Source organism: Acipenser ruthenus, chromosome 2, assembly GCF_902713425.1.
Source record: "Acipenser ruthenus chromosome 2, fAciRut3.2 maternal haplotype, whole genome shotgun sequence".
In the NCBI taxonomy this organism is placed as follows: Eukaryota; Metazoa; Chordata; class Actinopteri; order Acipenseriformes; family Acipenseridae; genus Acipenser; species Acipenser ruthenus.
In genome coordinates, this window is record NC_081190.1 from 23,447,677 (window position 1) to 23,466,885 (window position 19,209).

General features: G+C 39.4%; 1 protein-coding gene across 2 annotated transcripts in view; it reads left to right on the top strand.

The window, feature by feature from the left end:
- Positions 1-19,209, top strand: part of LOC117963485 (fibrillin-2) — a 94,279-nt gene that overhangs the window by 8,694 nt on the left and 66,376 nt on the right. For both annotated transcript variants that reach the window (XM_058992355.1, XM_058992353.1), the window contains exon 6: positions 15,454-15,651. In XM_058992355.1, the coding sequence (XP_058848338.1) occupies positions 15,454-15,651 (198 nt within the window). The remainder of the gene's footprint in view (positions 1-15,453; positions 15,652-19,209) is intronic.

Below are 19,209 nucleotides of genomic sequence, written 5' to 3' on the forward strand. Positions count from 1 at the left end.
TGAGCTAAAAAGGAAGCAGGACTTGGTTACGAGTTCTGATACCACTTAATTTCTCTGCCTTTCTTTGTATGCTCACAATGTCAAGTAAAGTTGTTCTCAATGTAAAAAATGTGACAACTTTAATCCTGAAATGAAGTAGCTTGTTGGTTTGTCTTCAGTTTTTTTTGTTGGTAGTTGAGATCAAGAGATTAGATTAGAAGTGATTTTCCAGTGGTATAGAGGCCGGGGTGGTGGTGTGTCTGTTAAGCCATCACTATAGACCATTTCTAACATGGCAAGCTACTGAGTAGATCTGTGAATTAGAGAAGTGTCGTGAAAACAGTAGAACTGAACACAAGGGCTGGTGGACTGTACTTAATGCAAACAGATATCCCTGTGAATCATATTGGAGTTGCTGATTCTTATTTTCTATATGATGAAACTTATGGGTATCTTTGTAGATTGTGTTGCAAATCTGCATGGGTTTAAGGCTATGTACTGTACTGGTTACATGGCACTACAGTATGCAGCAAGAGTTAAGACAAAACTCAGAAGTGACACACCACAGTCATGTTTAGTATTCCTGTCAGATTTTCATTCAGTGAAATCTCTCCAGTAGGGAATTAAATTGCCCTTGATAACTAAATTGACATGGTAACTACTAGGACATATTATAGGACATATTATAATACATTGGGGAATGCCTGTACTGAACAAGAGTATGATTTACAATTAAACCCAAGCATAGTAAATAATTATCCATACTTAACACTAACACTACCACTAATTCATAATGAATGAGCAGTATTGAATGTATCTGATATTGATGCTTACCTCAGATGAAATACATATATTTAGTTCATACATTGTTGTGTTTGATTTACTGACACATTTATAAAGTGTAATCTGTATGAGTATTTTGATATTGTAGTCTGGTTCTGTGGGTTCAACATTTAGGCTTAGGCTAGGCTTAGTTTATGTTTCTTTCAACACTCATCTCTAAATTCCTGTGTGATATATTGCTCAGAGAACGCAGTCTTGCAGTTATCTAAAACCTGTACAAATAATCTGCCATGTAAACCATCTGTAAAGTTTCCCAGCTGACCCCAATGATAACCTGTATGGTAATGAGACATTCTTTTTGTGTAAATAACCTTATCTGGAGTTAATCATGCATATCAATCTATGTAGAGGCTATTGTTAAACGTTCAGCTGTGTTGATGAGTTGCATCTCCTGAACAAATTGGAGCCCAATCTGAAATTAAATTGACAGCACTTTAGTTAAAACTATTTCAGGTATTATCACCATCTAAGTTGTGACATTTCTAACAGTAACAGCAGGGGGAATTGCCTTTAGTTTGTCTACTTTAATAGATATCCAAGCTAACAACCTTGAGGTCTATTGGTCCTATCTTTTCAGAAAAGTTTTTCTCAAAATTAGGCTCTTTGATTTTTGTAAATTATACTAGAACTTCCTGATAGCTGTGGCTCGGCTTGCAACACATGAATAACATTTCAAAATCTGCCACGTACTGAACCCAAATAAAACAGTGTGCAGGCTGGGTTAAAATACTGTCTCCTGCACTTGTGCCTGCTACCATCTGTTTTTATAGTTAAACTGTATGTCTGTGCCAAATAAAAAGGAATATTTGCACTAAAGATGGGATTAATTATGCGATTTTTAGGAAGTTCTGAACAGTAAAGAACTTCTAAGCTAATGAAAGAATGCTTCACGTGATGTGTTGGTGTGTGTAGCTTAAAGGCAAAATCTGAGCCACGCATTCTTATTTTGATCCAGACAAAAAATTGCTGAGATATTGGGGAAATAACCTGGTTTTGTTTTTAGTCTACTGGTTCCACTGGGATTTTTTGGGTGAGATTTTATATCTGCTTGAATTCAATTGTCTAATAAAAAAAGATTAATTATCTTAACATTTGAAATAGCACTTTTGCTTTAATTATGAAGATGGTGTTTGAGAAGCTAAAAGGATTCAGCAAACTTAGATTTTTGACAGGTTTTAGTGCAAATGTACAAGCTAATAGGAGCCAAGAATGTTTTTGGATTAATCCGTTTTTAATAGTTTGGCTAAATATGTGCTGTTAAATAGTTCCCTGCAGTTATTCTTCAAAACTTTTAAATACAGAGGGAGTGTGTGATCTGAGAAAAGCTAAACGCCTCTAAAAAATAATTTTGATGAAAACTTTCTTGTTGGAAATTTCTTAAAGAAGGAAGACCAAATGTGCAGCCTGGACAAGGAACCATATGAGTGCCTTATACACATTTCATTCAGATCTGGAATGTATAGAAAGGCAGTCTTTCATTTCCTTAAGAATATGGCACAGCAATCTGTAAGTTTTATTTTAAGTGTGTTGAATAAGTTCATGGTTCATTTTATAGCCGTTTCAATGGGAACAATATCCTTTAGAAATGTGCCCTCTGTAACTTTACCATACTTGTAAGGCTCAACACAGAACTTTTGAAGTGAACTCTAAAAACATATTTCCTGTACTGAATAACTTAATGTTGAAGTCAAAGGGCTTTTGAGGCATACTGTGTTGGGTTTTTAATTATGCCTTTTGTAAAGTATGAATTCAGTGTTTAGTATGAATTCATTTAATATAATTTCTAAGCCATGAAGGCAAAACGTAACTGTTTTATAGTACATATGCATTCAATGATCTTAAAGGGACAATATGTTTTTTTAAATGTACTGTTACTAACTGTGTCTGTTACTGTAGAAACTAGCTTACTGTAGATATACCTTGGATAAAGACGCCTGCCAAATAAATACATAATAATAATAATAATAATAATAATAATAATAATAATAATAATAATAACATGTTGTAATAGCTCGTCCACTGCAGTCACACAACCTATAAAAGATGGATACAAAATTGAAATTAATAATATTAATAATACAAATAATGAAAAATGCATGCCAAAGACTTTGTTTTTGGAGTCTAATCCACAATTACAAACGAAATCAGAATGAAATATGGTTCTACAAATTAAAGAACTGTAAAACTTACTTTGAGCAGAAAAATGCAGTGCTATGTTAAACGAGTAATGCATTGTACACTATGGCCATTTTTCGGTACACCTGTAGATGTTTGTGACTTCCGGTGGCTAAATTGAACTTTAAGAAATCGGACATTAAATGTCACAGGACTATCTGTATTGGACTATAAGTTTTCACTCACTATGTGATACAGAAACAGAAAAATCAAACACATTGAAATTGTGTATAGTTACTGGATATGATGAATGAATTAAAATTATCAAGGGTGCTACGTGGAATAAGTCTGCTATTCTTCAGCTACAGTGTGCTTGATTCCTGTACGGATCATAATAATGTGGGAAATTACACACATCACATTCAATTAGCAGAGACATGATGGTTTCCATCACATGAAACATGTTGTTTCAGTTAAACCCTGGGTTCATAGTAGACCGTTAAGATTAACTTGACACTTCATTACAGATTGAATGGTTGTAAGGTTCAGAAGGGAGAATGGCTCTGTAATGGTAAATGCTCATTTTCTGTATGTCTTGGGGAGTTGGATAACAATCTGGTAAAAGCTAGAATGTAAGCTAAAAAGTAAATGCTTATTAAACTGCTTTTCTAAGACAAATATTTTTCTTTCCACTGAAGCACACTACAGTTAATCAGTGGACATCCTGGTTCTGAGGCATTTAAACTTTGCTGACCTGACCCAAACTCTCAAAGATTTAAAGTTTCAAATCCAATACTGACCACTTTCTGAAAAACAAACAGCTTCCAAAACCACAGTATAAGTAAGTATGATAGGTTAGAAAGTAGTTTCCACTTGTTTTAAAATTGTGGTTACTTGGATGACATGACTTGAGTGTAGATGTTTAGACAGTTATGGATCACAGAGTGAAATTTGTGTATTTTATACTCTAAAGAGTGAACCAGTACCAGCAGAGGACGTACAGTATTGCTTTAATCAACACTACATGGTCAAATGAATAAGGTAGTCAATATTGCATTGTGGTATTCTTATGTGTTGATCCCGCACTGAAGACAGGCAGGTGACAGGCAGAATGGAGCCACGGATACACAGAAGTGCAGTGAAACACGCCAGCATGGTGCTCAGTGTTTATTAACACATAAAACAAAAAAACAAACACTAATGTCATGTGACGCTACCAGCAATGGTATCACACAGAGGACGATACAGGACTCTAGAAACACCAAAAATAAAACAATACAACAAACTATAAGTCAAAGGTGCCGTGAAAACAGCAGGCCTTGCAGCAGCCCCGATCACAGTGATCTCTATGTTTTTATACTGATGCTGTTTTTATACTGACGCACCTTTGATTTGCTGAGACACGCCCATCTGCCTGCTGAAACAGCTGATTGCTTTCAGCTGCTGCTCCACGCAGACAGGTAGACGTCCCCGGCAGAGCGCCACAGCAGTTAAACAATTAAATGAATCTATTTACAGCAATTAACCCAAAAATATACAATAAACTACATATTTCCCATGTGCAGGGCTTCTGCCCTGTCACATGCATGTATATAAGCTCCAACCCAAACTGTGTTTTTTCTTAAGCAGAACAACTGAGAGACGCTTCTTTTGTGACATTACATTTAAACTTTTAGTTTGATCGTTGCTTAGGTTGATTCAGTGAAATTTCTCAGTAAAACACGAATCACAATTCTTTTTACATTATAACATACATATGCATGAGGTTTTAGGCACATGAGAAATACACGATGGGTGTACAGAAGTACTGGATTTAGTTTGGTAAGATGGTGATATATATATTTGTCTATACCTTGGACTGTAAGATTATTTCTTTAGAATGTCCTTATACTGTTTGATTTGACCTTAGGTCTTTTCAATTAATGGGAAATGTGGCATTTATATGTCTTATATGTATGGATGATTGTTGCAGTAGAAACACACTTTCCATATGACATTAAAACATGATTACATCTAATCTCTTAAAACATCCCCCAGTCTTCTGAACAGGACACACGTCTCCAAAGTAAAGTGTTTCATATGAAATTGCTTGTAAAATTGCAGTGCATCTGCACTTAGTCTGGCCTCATGCTGGAATGTGTTATTCATTACCCTACATGTCTTGCCACCCCCCTATTAAGATATCTAAAATTAGAAAACAATTCTGTACCATCAGTCAATCAGCTTCCAGCTCTAGCGGGCTTCTATCAGACAATAGATAGAAGTTCAGCATCTGAGACACGAACAGTAATATTGCTCCATTCAAATATCAGCACTGTCCAGATAAATTATAATAAGCATGTGTTTTTTTCTCTCATTATGTAGTGATACCTGACAAGATCAAGGTAAATGTAGGTTTTGAAGTGTTGTTTTAAAGAACATCTTGATGAAGGCTTTACCATATGGTAGTTGACCGTGACCTTCGCCCTTTGGCTCGGGACGCATAACTCCAGTAGCGGTCAACTGCCACAAGATGTCTGCTTTGAATTTCTATCGTTCTTGGCTTAGAAAGTACTGCTGTTGTTTTAAATTGGCCTTGCTGAGGTAGGATTTGGAAGATGTTTTACTCATTATTGCCATCTGCTTTTTTTCCCTGAGAAGAGTCACATCTCTAATTAGCATATTCATATTTTCTGTGGTTATTCTGGCTTATACAGTACTGTGACAGGATGGTCGAGTGGTGATGTCACAGACCAGGAAGTAACCACACACAGACAAGGTACTACGGGCTGAGTCGCAAATTAGCTTGTTTTTCTTTATTAATAAATTGAATATTTAAACAAAAACAAAATACTTATACACAAAACAAAACAGCACGGTGGCCAAAACAAACACAAAATAATCTACAAAACAAGTGCTGTTTTGGAGATAATTAGGCATGAGTAGTAATTGTATATTATATATTTTCAGTTCTTACTTTTTACGTTCCTCCTCTGAACAACCTAACTATAAAATTGAGCCAATATTTGTTCCTGAGTCTTTTCGCTACCTAGATGTCCTGAACAAGGGACATTATGAGCCAACCGCAAAGCTGTGGAACAAGTATTGCTTTACAATCTGACCTGTGCCCGAGGCTTGGGATACCCTGTATAGTAAATGCCCAGAAATAATGTGATGAGGATATGCGAGTGGCCGGTTGCCTTCAACCTCCTTCCTCTTGATAGACCGAACCTGCTCCTAGAGGTTGGCCAGCATAGGGTCATTTTTCTGTTTCCACGCTAGGTCACCATCTCAGTCCCAGAATTTTAGTATGTCGTGCGTGTGTATCGTAGCTTCACACTGGGGGTCTTGGTAACCTGCCCCCGCAGATCACACTGGATACCAATCCCCTTTCCCTGGCGTTTATTAGACATCGAGGATTCTCCCACCAAACCCCAACCTTGTCCCATTGACATTCCCTCCCATTTTAATGCCCTTCACTATCTTTTTGTTTTCTTTGGGCGGAACTGGTCTTACCGGAGACTGTCCCTACCGTCTTGGTTATGGCTGTTTCAAAATGTGGCCACTTGACCTAATCATTTGCCACAGCCACGATTATAGTCACATATATTTTAGTAGTGGAATATGTCCGGGTTTCCCCATGGATACAGGAGATGACCACTGAGACCAGTGGCAGCCAAGTCACCCGCACCAAGAGAGCCACCTCAATCAAGGTTTGCCTGCATCGTGAGTCCACTAATGTGTGGGTGCTCACCTTACCAACCCCTACATCAATAATACAAGGCCCCGCCCAACCATTATCCCTGGACTTACCTGCCTCCGGTGTTGGATAATGTGAGGCCACGCCACACTCCATTGCCGCCGGGCAATTCCTGGCGAGGGGACCAGCCTCATGACACCGGTAGCACACCAGGGAAAAGGGTGCCCACGGAGCCTGTGTGTCCCGCTGTCGGCTTGGCAGCGGGGAGGGGGCCCCTGATCTCACCCAGCTGGGGGCCTCTGGGTCGTCCTCCATTTTGGAAACACGTGGCTTGGGCAGTACTACTGCTGGTTCTGCCGCCAGTTCCCTCCCAGGGCCAGCCAGGAACATCACGCTCATTTTCTCTATGAGGTGGGCATATTCCTCCTGTTTCTCCACTTGCCGTTGAGCCTCCCTCCGTTCTTGCACCTCCAGTATTGCGGACACGATTTACAGTCGCAGACAAAAAGCTTTTACAAAATAATAACACAGCACTGTAATCCAACAGTGCACCAAACAGTGCTCCTCAGTGGTGTTGTGCCTGTGCAGAGATAGTGGTGCTCGTGGGTGTACGTGGAGGCTCAGTCGTGGCAGCACCCAGTCCTACTTGTAATCTGCAACAACAAAAAGTTAATACAACGGGCCGTACTCGCGTAGCTGCATCCCCTTTGTATTGCTAAACTCCTCCCTGTGATCAGCCCAACGCCACGGTCTAGCCAATCGCTGCCTGCTCCGCAGCTGATCACAATGGAATTCTTTAGCAAACTCACAGATACGTGCTGCCTCCAAAATGGTCGACTTCCGGTTCCCACCTACCACCAAGTCACCCCGTCTGTGGGAAAACATACCACCAACCTTACACAGCACCCTTTCTGGTCTGGAGGGAGATTTGCAGCTCTCTCTCTGTCACAAGTATATTTGAAAATGTTTTTTAAATGGGTACTCAGTATTGTAAATTCACAGAGAAAGTTTCCTTTTTCGAGTCAGACCTGTATGCTTGCATCACTTAAGAATCAGACCCTGTGTTTAAAGTTGGTTTGCAGCAATGTTTAACATTTCAGGAGTGTTGTCGTGCTGCAGTTTAACTGCACCTCCTAAAATATTGTCCTTTTAAATAATAATAATGAATGGAGTACAGTGTATGATTTTAAACTTCTAATTAATTACTACTTTATAATGCAGCATGAGGGTAGATAAGGGTGGGAATGGGGGGGGGGGGGGGGATCAAGCGGAAAAATATGTGGTTGAAATTCGGTGCAAGACTGGCCTCTACAGGGGAAAGAAGTAGATCAACCTCTGTAACAGCTTGTACAAGTGAGCCTGGCCCCGGGTTTGTGCTTAGCCTCTGCAGATCGCAGATTGGAGGATGGAAACCGCAGACCCACATGATGTAGAAAGATAGTGAATTCTGTTTCCACCAAAAGAATAGTACGTAATTAATACTTTACTGCTGTGTTAACTAGTACTAATGAATGTATATTTATAGCTTCCTACATGTCAGGAGGGTTAGCATATCATGTTTGAAAAAAAAGATGCCCATGGGGACCCTAAGCAGCTGAAATCAGCAGGAGAGGAAATGGAAGTGGGCACCAGCAGTAGCATTAACCTGTTGGCTGTTTGCCAACACTGATAGGCCTGGTCACTTCCTAAAGCAGTCCTTCGGTTTAAACTCATGATTGCACACACTTAAAAAAGTGCATGTCCTCTTGCAGGCCTCCTGAAAAATCTGAGCAAAATTAAGACTGTATTCCCATGAGACGAAAGTTTACTTTACTGCAAAACTGAAATGTTTGCTTTGAAACAGGAACACACTCAGCTGGCTGTCACAACGAGTAAATTCACAAACAGACAGCCCCATTAACCCCCTAATCTCCTTTGTCTGTTTAAGATGATTTCATGATAATTACTTTTAAATGAGTGTGTAAGCCTCGGAATGTTGTGCTTGGAAAGCATGGCTCTATTAGCCCTGAAAGGAACACGTGATTATACCATGAATGAACACCATAGTGGCTCGGCAAGGCACTGGGATTGTGATAAATCCTACAAAATCCACAGGGATTAGCCTGATTACTGCGGCCTTCCTCTGCAAGTGGATACAGGTTTTAAGACTGCTTTGTGGAAAATCAGACATTAACACTTGAAAGGAAATTCTGGCACTGGCTCATTTTTTGATTCTGTAATAAATACCGCTGTTTTGAAATTCAAAGTGAAAGTGATATGCTGCTGAAGTTAAAAAAAAAAAAATGCTTTGAGATCTATGCACAAGAAAATAGTTAATTTTTATCATTTGGAATTTAGTTAAATTGACTTTACAAATGAAAAGGTTATATTGAATGTCATGAGCAGGATGTAATGTTGAACACTGTAGCATGTTGTTGCAGTTTAAATAGATCTAATTTAACTAATTTCACAAATGAAACATCATTGTAGGTACTGGTTGACAAGTGTTAGGTTGTTTAACCATTGTTAACATGGCTTAAATACTGCTGACACTGATTTCTGTTTGTATTGGTACAGTCGATGGTGGGTAAGATTGCTTTGCGTGTTGATATATATTTACTTATTATTATTATTATTATTTATTTCTTAGCAGACGCCCTTATCCAGGGCGACTTACAATTGTTACAAGATATCACATTATACATTATTTCACATTATACAGATATCACATTATTTTACATACAATTACCCATTTATACAGTTGGGTTTTTACTGGAGCAATCTAGGTAAAGTACCTTGCTCAAGGGTACAACAGCAGTGTCTCCCACTGGGGATTGAACCCACAACCCTCCGGTCAAGAGTCCAAAGCCCTAACCACTACTACTTCTTCTTCCATGTACGGGATACTAGTGCTGTATTTATAGTGTATTATGATAATATAATTAATGATACAATCTGAAAACATATCAAGGGTGAACAGGCAATGAGTGAGAGACAACTCACATCAGATAAACAGCACTAATCAATTTGTCCAAATGGTTTTACTTGAACTACAGATATTTTGAGTGCAGCCATAGTGTTGTGATAAAACTCGAAAGTTCATTTCCCAGGTCTGTTGCAAGGCAGTCAGAACAGCTCACATCGTGTGCTGTAAGAACCTTTCAACATTGAAGTAATGGGAGAGCTTTTCTTTGCTGAGTAAATCAAAGTTCTCTTCTCTGTAACAGAGCACATCTCCACATGCTTTTTCTCCACCTTCTGCACAGCTGTGCCATGTAGCTTTTAATAGGGTTTGTTTCAGGCCAAATGAGCAACAAAGATGTCATTGACACTGGAGTTTGTATATGAGAGGCTGATTTAATGTTCCCCAGGCCACATGCCACATGCATAAACTTCAAGAATAGGGTAAGAAATAAAAGCAGATAGAAACCCCTTTCTCTGAGCCTGTGAACAGGATCGCTTGCAGTGGTGACGTCAGACCAGAAACACAGACTCAGGAAGTAGTGGGGCAAAACTGAAACGCTACGGCGTTCAGCCTTTTATTAAATAATAAACAAAAACAAAAGATTTAAACAAAACAAAATACTACAAAACAAAAAGGCGCGTTGGCCAAACAAACAGAAATAAACAAATAAGTATTGTGCTGGTGTAAAAACCAGCACGCTTAGCAATTGTTTAGGTTTTAATTTCTTTACTGTCTAACTCCTCACTCGTTCTCCACTCTCGAACACCCTCAGCCTGTGCGCAGACAGCTGCAGGCTTTTATATTCTGGTTGAGGGGTTAACTAGCTATTAGTTAATTATTCTATTACCCCTCGGCCATAGTCTGCACGAGTTTAATAAGGATGCGTGACTGTCAACTAGTTAAATAATCAGTAGCTGATCAGTCACGCATCCTCACAAGGTTTTAATAAATCAAAAATACAAAATAACAAATAATAGCGGCAGCTTTACATCTGCGCCGCAAACAATAAGATGATAAATAATAATGAAATAGCGCACATAGATATATAGGGGTGGGACACACCGCCACAGAGCCCCAACCACTTTAATAAATAAAAAATGAACCCTAACCCAATTAAGTTTAATTTAGATTATTTTGTCATGGGCCAAATACCACATCGTTGTGTTTATGGCCTCTGTTCTTCTTGTAATGTGGATACTAGGTATTGCTTCTAGGGTGTGGTTCAGAGTAGACTTGTAAAGTCAAGCGCTGGGAAGCCGAAAGCTGGGCGGCTGAAACAGGAGTCGACCTCTTAGAGCCTGGAGGAAGGGCTACCTTCAGCCACGGATTCCCTGAGGTTTCCCCCTAAAAAATATGTGAGTAGGGGGTTTTTCCTTACCTGAGTGCTGAGCGGTTCGTATTTAGTTCTATGGGGGTGCGTGGCCAGGCTGGAGAGGCTGGGCTCTTTCCCCCGGCACAGTGATGCTCCGGGGGACGGGCCATGTCAGCTTTCATTTGCATTCATTTTTCAAAATTTGAGGGGTAGCTAGCATACGCCACTGTGGGGTGCGTTAATCATTATTATTTTTCATTCATGGTTTGATGGCCTCGTCTTTTGGGGGGGGGGGGCTCATAGCCACTTCCTAGCTGCATGTAACCGTTCATGTTTTTCCAGCCGGCCTTATGCAGGTAGCCTTTGCACACCCACGGATGAGGCCTCCTGCTACATTTATTATTCACATGGGCCCTGAGTGCCCATCACAGTAATCGGGCCCTAAGGTCTCATCACAGTTCATCAAACCATCTACAATTGCAATCAATAAATCTTAGCCATGGCAGATTCTCCATGCTGAATGCGTATTTTAGCTAGAAAATGCAAACTGTTCTATGAGTCGTTTTCTATACTGTGAACAGGATGTGAGGTGGTGTATTGACTTCAATGTCCAAACAGAGTTAATGTTTCCAAAATGTCCCTGTTTATTTACCACAAAAACAAAATAAACCACCTCTTTACCAACTATGTTATTGGGGGAACACAGCGGGTTTGCAAACCCAGAAATAATAACATACAATGATAATCCCACGTCTCCAGTGCACAAAACTGTGCTCTTCAAAAGTCGGGGATCGTGGTGCGTGACAGTGTTGTGTAGCGAAGGGAGTGTTCAGGGCTTTGTGCTGGCTCCATGGTGGCAGCTCCTGCTCCCTTACTCACTTACTTGCAACACGTAACAAAACAAACAAAGCTCTGGCTGTATATCACGCTCAGTGCAAGGGGCCGTACTTGCGTAGCTGCGTCCCCTTTGTACTACCCAACTCCTCCCTGCAATCAACTCGGCGCCATGGTTTCTCCAATCGCTGCCTGCCCCGCAGTTGATCGCAAGGGATTAGTTTTGTGTACGTGCAGCTACGTGCTTCCTTCAAGATGTCCGACTTCCAGTTTCTGCATAGTACCAACCTTACACAGAGCCCTTTCGGTTGGGAGGGAAATTTGCAGTTTGGATTCTTTCTCTCTGTTACATACACACATACAATTACCTTATTCCATGTATGAAAATATTTCATTTGCAAACAGCAGGAGAATGTGGCCTTAAACTATATAATATAGTACTTTTATACAATTATATATTTTATGTTATCATGGCGACAGACCCCTAAACTACAGAATTGTTCATACGTATAAACGTGACTAATATTTTTTATATTAGACTCCTTCCTACGTCATCATCTTCTTCAGTGTGCAGTGTCTGTCTGTGCCGACAAAATACTGTAAAGAGGACAACAATAGGCTACATTCAAAACAAAGATATGGACAATTTGAAACAAATTTAAACAGACGTTTTTAAAAGAGCAAGAAAATGAAAGAAGAAAAACACTTACTGACATAAACCACACAATGTTGTATTCATGTTCAGTGGGAAAAATTAGAGAATTTCACCCGATACCTGACAAAGACCTGGACAAACACCTTTCAAATTTCATCTTGTCAGTAAAAAAAAAAAAAAGGGGGGGACGACTTTGAAACAAGTTCTCTCCGAAGCATTTTTAGCAGCGTTGACCATTACATGTGCAGACATAATGAATGCAGCATTTTCCAGAGCAGCCCTTCACAAAAGAAATCTCAGCCAAACAAAACATCTTAAGAAAGAAGGGAAAGGCAACCAGCTTTAAGAAACATAGAGTATATAAAATAATAATATGGGTCAGAATATACAGTGCCTTGCGAAAGTATTCGGCCCCCTTGAACTTTGCGACCTTTTGCCACATTTCAGGCTTCAAACATAAAGATATGAAACTGTAATTTTTTGTGAAGAATTAACAACAAGTGGGACACAATCATGAAGTGGAACGAAATTTATTGGATATTTCAAACTTTTTCAACAAATAAAAAACTGAAAAATTGGGCGTGCAAAATTATTCAGCCCCCTTAAGTTAATACTTTGTAGCGCCACCTTTTGCTGCGATTACAGCTGTAAGTCGCTTGGGGTATGTCTCTATCAGTTTTGCACATCGAGAGACTGAAATTTTTGCCCATTCCTCCTTGCAAAACAGCTCGAGCTCAGTGAGGTTGGATGGAGAGCATTTGTGAACAGCAGTTTTCAGTTCTTTCCACAGATTCTCGATTGGATTCAGGTCTGGACTTTGACTTGGCCATTCTAACACCTGGATATGTTTATTTGTGAACCATTCCATTGTAGATTTTGCTTTATGTTTTGGATCATTGTCTTGTTGGAAGACAAATCTCCGTCCCAGTCTCAGGTCTTTTGCAGACTCCATCAGGTTTTCTTCCAGAATGGTCCTGTATTTGGCTCCATCCATCTTCCCATCAATTTTAACCATCTTCCCTGTCCCTGCTGAAGAAAAGCAGGCCCAAACCATGATGCTGCCACCACCATGTTTGACAGTGGGGATGGTGTGTTCAGGGTGATGAGCTGTGTTGCTTTTACGCCAAAGATAACGTTTTGCATTGTTGCCAAAAAGTTCGATTTTGGTTTCATCTGACCAGAGCACCTTCTTCCACATGTTTGGTGTGTCTCCCAGGTGGCTTGTGGCAAACTGTAAACGACACTTTTTATGGATATCTTTAAGAAATGGCTTTCTTCTTGCCACTCTTCCATAAAGGCCAGATTTGTGCAGTATACGACTGATTGTTGTCCTATGGACAGAGTCTTCCACCTCAGCTGTAGATCTCTGCAGTTCATCCAGAGTGATCATGGGCCTCTTGGCTGCATCTCTGATCAGTCTTCTCCTTGTATGAGCTGAAAGTTTAGAGGGATGGCCAGGTCTTGGTAGATTTGCAGTGGTCTGATACTCCTTCCATTTCAATATTATCGCTTGCACAGTGCTCCTTGGGATGTTTAAAGCTTGGGAAATCTTTTTGTATCCAAATCCGGCTTTAAACTTCTCCACAACAGTATCTCGGACCTGCCTGGTGTGTTCCTTGTTCTTCATGATGCTCTCTGCGCTTTAAACGGACCTCTGAGACTATCACAGTGCAGGTGCATTTATACGGAGACTTGATTACACACAGGTGGATTCTATTTATCATCATTAGTCATTTAGGTCAACATTGGATCATTCAGAGATCCTCACTGAACTTCTGGAGAGAGTTTGCTGCACTGAAAGTAAAGGGGCTGAATAATTTTGCACGCCCAATTTTTCAGTTTTTTATTTGTTAAAAAAGTTTGAAATATCCAATAAATTTCGTTAGGTGAAATAACTAGAAATAGACAACTTAAGAATACTTCAGTGCCCTTTCAGGAGAATGTTTATGATGGTCTTATATTTATAATTCAAATCGTTTATAGTATCCTTCTTTATACTGTAACGTGTCTGGGGGGTGGTGGGTGGTACCGTCTATAGTGTTTACAGTCGTGCGTAGGCCGCACGGCTGTAGCTACTTCTCATTTGGGAACTAGTAGGCTGTCAGGCTCGCGTGCTGTAGGAATACATCAACCGACCTGGGAGCACACTGTCACGTTAATACTTGGGAGGAGTTGCCTGCTAAATGAGTCCCTGGTTGTGTTCAGTGTTTGGGTTTTTTCACTGTCACTTTAGGCTGAGTGGTTTTTGAGGTGGCGGATGTGATTGGGTTGGGATGACATCCATCACAGGGTTTAGTAAGTAGGCGGGGCATTATAAATATGGCTGGCACGGTTGGGCAAAGGAGAGACAAGTGAGCAAGCGCAGCGAGAGACAAGAGGTGCGCCCGGAGGGAGAGCCCTTTCTATAAGCAAGGAAGTTCGGGGCTAAAACCTACAACTCTGTGTGAGACCTCCCCACTCCTACCCCATCCTACTGGCATTACAATATGTGACATGGCTGTACTTTAAAACTTGCATTTATGTACATTTTTAATTAGCTGTACATTATATATACAAAGTAATACATGTGAAGTATATATGGATACCCCACGAGATGAGATTCTTCATGTATTATAAGTTGCTGATTGCAATATTTGGATGTGAGCACTCTAGTGCTCACATCCAAATATTCTAGAATTGAATGCTTTGTGTTACGCACCAGCTAAAACTGGTAATGAATACTGTTTGTATTAAAAATGTGGATGCGGTTTTAGATGACAGGAATGCCTAAACAATGCTAAACCTCAGTAATGTGAGAATTGTTTCATGTTTAGCAATGCAAGTACATCAGAGTAAACAGCATATTTGTAAGCATTCTTGGTGTGAGTAATAAATGCTACTTTTTGTCATTATGCATCTGTCCCAATGCTTGTTACAAGCCTGTATTAAATAAAACCTGTAAATAAAAACTGTCCACTTGCAATTACTCAATTATAGTGCCGCTGCTTTGACTTCACTTCTTGTTGCCTGCGGTAAACATGCACGCTAAAACATTCATACTGAATTCCTGTCTATGTTACTAATGCATTCCATCTTCTTCTCTTTTCTGGCAGACTACAGAACTGGACCATGTTTCACCCAGGTGAGCAACCAGATGTGCCAAGGCCAGCTCAGTGGCACAGTCTGCACCAAGACCCTGTGTTGTGCCACTATTGGACGTGCCTGGGGACACCCCTGTGAGATGTGCCCTGCTCAGCCTCAGCCCTGTCGCCGTGGGTTCATACCCAACATTCGAACTGGAGCTTGTCAAGGTTCGTGTTTCACGGTCATTGTTTTTTTCTTACATTCATGAACAGGAAAGGCTGTTAACTTTTTGTGGGATTATATTTCCACTACTCGCCAACAAATATCAGGGCCCTGTCTCCTAACACTGGTTGGAGTCCGTAACACTATACTATGAATTTATTCTGCTTTACCAACGTGAAACATGGTTTTCTGTGATTTATATTACCAGTCTATAGGTATAAGACGTTGTTACCCTTTTACAGCATCATAGTGCTTTTTAGTGAGTAAATACTTGAAGGCATCACTTTTACATTTGCAGTCAGCATGCATTCAGAAATCATGACAGTAGCCGTAAGCAGATCTAATTCCAGAGGAGGCTGCAAGAAAGATAGTGTATATGAGAAAAAATGCATCTGTGATCTGTCCTTTTTATAAGGTATAAAATTCCATTTATCAGTTCATGCTGTATACAGTTCTTTTAAAAGTATAATATAACTGTTCTATAACAAGCCACCATTGCATAAACTAACTGCTATATAAAACAAACTGAAAAGCATTGTTCTTACTTAGTAGTCTTTTCTGTATTATTCTGACACTAAGGTATGCTTAAGCTAAGCGATATTCCAGTGCCAAAATACCATTACTTTGTGCTGATATGTTAGTGATATATTATGTTACCTGACCTAAGGTGACCAGCAACATGCGATCAAAGATACAGCTTCTACTTTGCTTCTTTTGATGTTTTCAGTCAAATGAGAATCTTTCAAGCCCCCCTCAACACATTGGCTGGGCTTTCAAAAGTGCAGGTCTGAAAATAACAGAGACAATTCAGCATACTGTTACAATTTACTTAGAAACTGTCTGCTAGAGAAGAGCCTTTCTTCACTTGCCAGGAATTATCATAGATGTCTAAATTAAAACATCTGGAAAAGCGTTGTTTAATTTTTAACACATTGGAGACCGTTAATATTTAAGAACATAAGAAAAGTTTGAGAACAAGAAAAGGCCATTAAGGTTAACACACCATTTTCCCCTACTGGGGGGAACTAATTTAAAAGCACAGATTCTAGTCATTATTTATTTATTTTTTTAATATTCCCAGTGTCCTACTACTTCACCAGGTAGGCTATTATAACTTTCTGTATAAAAAAAGTGCTTCCTGTCTTCTGTTGTAAACTTACTTTTACTCAGCTTCCCCTTATGCCCTCTTGTTCTTAGCCCTCTTGTGTGCTAAATTTGACGTAGTGTCTTAGGCTAACTTTATCTATACCATTTATAATTTTAAAGACTTTTTTTCTAGGCTGAAGAGATTTAATTATTTTAACCTGTCCTCATAGACCATCTCATTAGAACTGGGATCAGACGAGTTGCCCTTCTCTGTACCTTCTCGAGCGTGCATTTTTTGTAGTGAGGTGTATTCTAGGTGAGGTCTAACTAGGTGTAACGGGTGTTCTGTTACTGTGTGGTTATCTGCTGAGAGACACAGAGAGGGGTTTGGACAGGTTTTATTATAAAACAGGCAGATGCAGTGGTTAGTAGCCACCAGTAGAGTACCAGCAATGGTAGCCCTAGTGCAGAAGGATATACACACACACACGAACATAATACAGAAACAAAGAAGAAAACACTGTTCAAAAACAACTAAGAAACAAAAGGTGGCTCGGGCCGTGCTCTACTCCTGCTATACAGGGAGGTCCTGCACCACGAACCTTCTTCCTAACACTAATAATATATCATTTTGTGGGATTAAAATCCCCTAAATGAATCTCTTTCTAAAGTATCAGTTAACCCAGTCTACACACGGTGATAACCCATAGCTCACCCTGGTTAAACACACAGCCATGAGGATTCTTTTCTTTCACATCGAGGCTTGCAGAAGGTGAAAGCACAGCACACACATAGAACAAACGACTGGCTTTCCAGACCCTTGATCATCAATTAGTCAATTAACACCTGGCCACCTGCTGCACATCAGGATTCACTTAGGCAAGGGAGGGGAGTCTAACCTCCCAGCCCTGCCATATCCAGCCCACACTTATTTTGTACAAAATTTAACTTACTTTATTTACAATCAAAACAAAACCATATTTTATTTAGAAACCCAATCACACATAAACTATTTACAGGGGCAGGCATCTGCTCTGCCACACTCGGGTATTGCATAATCTTAGTATAACCTCTCTAAACTTGTATTGCACCCTTTTGCAATATAGTCTAACATTCTGCCTTTTTAATTGCCTCACCACATTGGCAACCACATTGGCACCACAAGTTTGCCCAGTTACAGAGAATGTCCAAATCCCGTTGAATTAGCTGGACTGCATTTTCAGAGTTCACTACTCCCCCAAGTTTGGTACCATCTGCAAATTTAACAGTCTTGCAATGTGTATCTTAGTCTGAGTCATTTATATAAATAAGGAACAGTAAGGCTCCAAGTACAGACCCTTGTGATTATACTTTTCTTGCCCGTACTTGCATTTCTAATTGCTTCATATAATCATTTGCTATCATTTCTATTCTGAACTGGGGGTCTGTAACATACCCCAATAGAAAAATAAAACCTCTAGTGCTTTTACCTACCAGCTTTACCCAAATGAACTCACTTTGTGTTGTATACTGAGGTAAATCTGTGTTTTTTTGTTTGTTTTTTACTTCAAGACCATCCCTAATATATAGAGCTACACCTCCTCCTCGCCTACCTATATGTTTTCGTAATAGTTTATACCCCTGTATGTGGAATTCTTAGCGTTTTGTCTTTACATTGTAATTTATAATTTTGATTTATTTGCTCTAATCTAAACCATCGTCTCTGCAGTCCAGTAATTGAGATTGAAAAATAAACTACAATCTTATGTGTGTCTGAACCCTGTCCACAACCTCAAAAGAGAGTGTAGCTTTCCTTTGCTATAAATTGTAATAAAATACCAAAGCCACACAAAAAAAATAATGTTCATTTTTAAACCACATTAACAACGTTATTTCTCATGCCCAGAACATGTGTTTATTATGCCTATAGCACAGCATATTTCACGTATAGGAGCTTTTTCACATCAATTTGTATTAGTATTTAGAAAAGCAAGTAGTATGGTACCATTTTAATCACAATTACTGTAACCTCACAGCAGAAGTCTTCAGTTTCTGTTTTTCTTTTCATCTAGTTGCTATTTCGGATTGGTTAATGGCAACAAGTCTAACTGAGACATGTATGAAAACATGGTTTGCATGAATGAAATCATTTTAAATCTTAATCACAACTGATCCATTGCCTAAAGGAAAAAAAAAATTACATTTTAAATAGTCCTCTTATTATATATTTTTTACAACTCCAAGAACACAGTAAAGTTTTAATTGTAGAAAAAGCAGGACTGTAAGAAAGTGTGCTTTGAAATTTTAAAGGGCGAACAGTTTATTTTTTGAAACAGAGTTTAATTATTTTTTTGTCAGCATGGTTAGTTCGCACTTGTATACACTGACTTTTTGTTTCAAGGATTGTTCATCATCACCTATTAAGAGTAAAACTTCCCCTTTCCGGAATAGATCAATTTCCCGCAGTCACCTCCGTTTATTTCCAGTGACTTCATTTC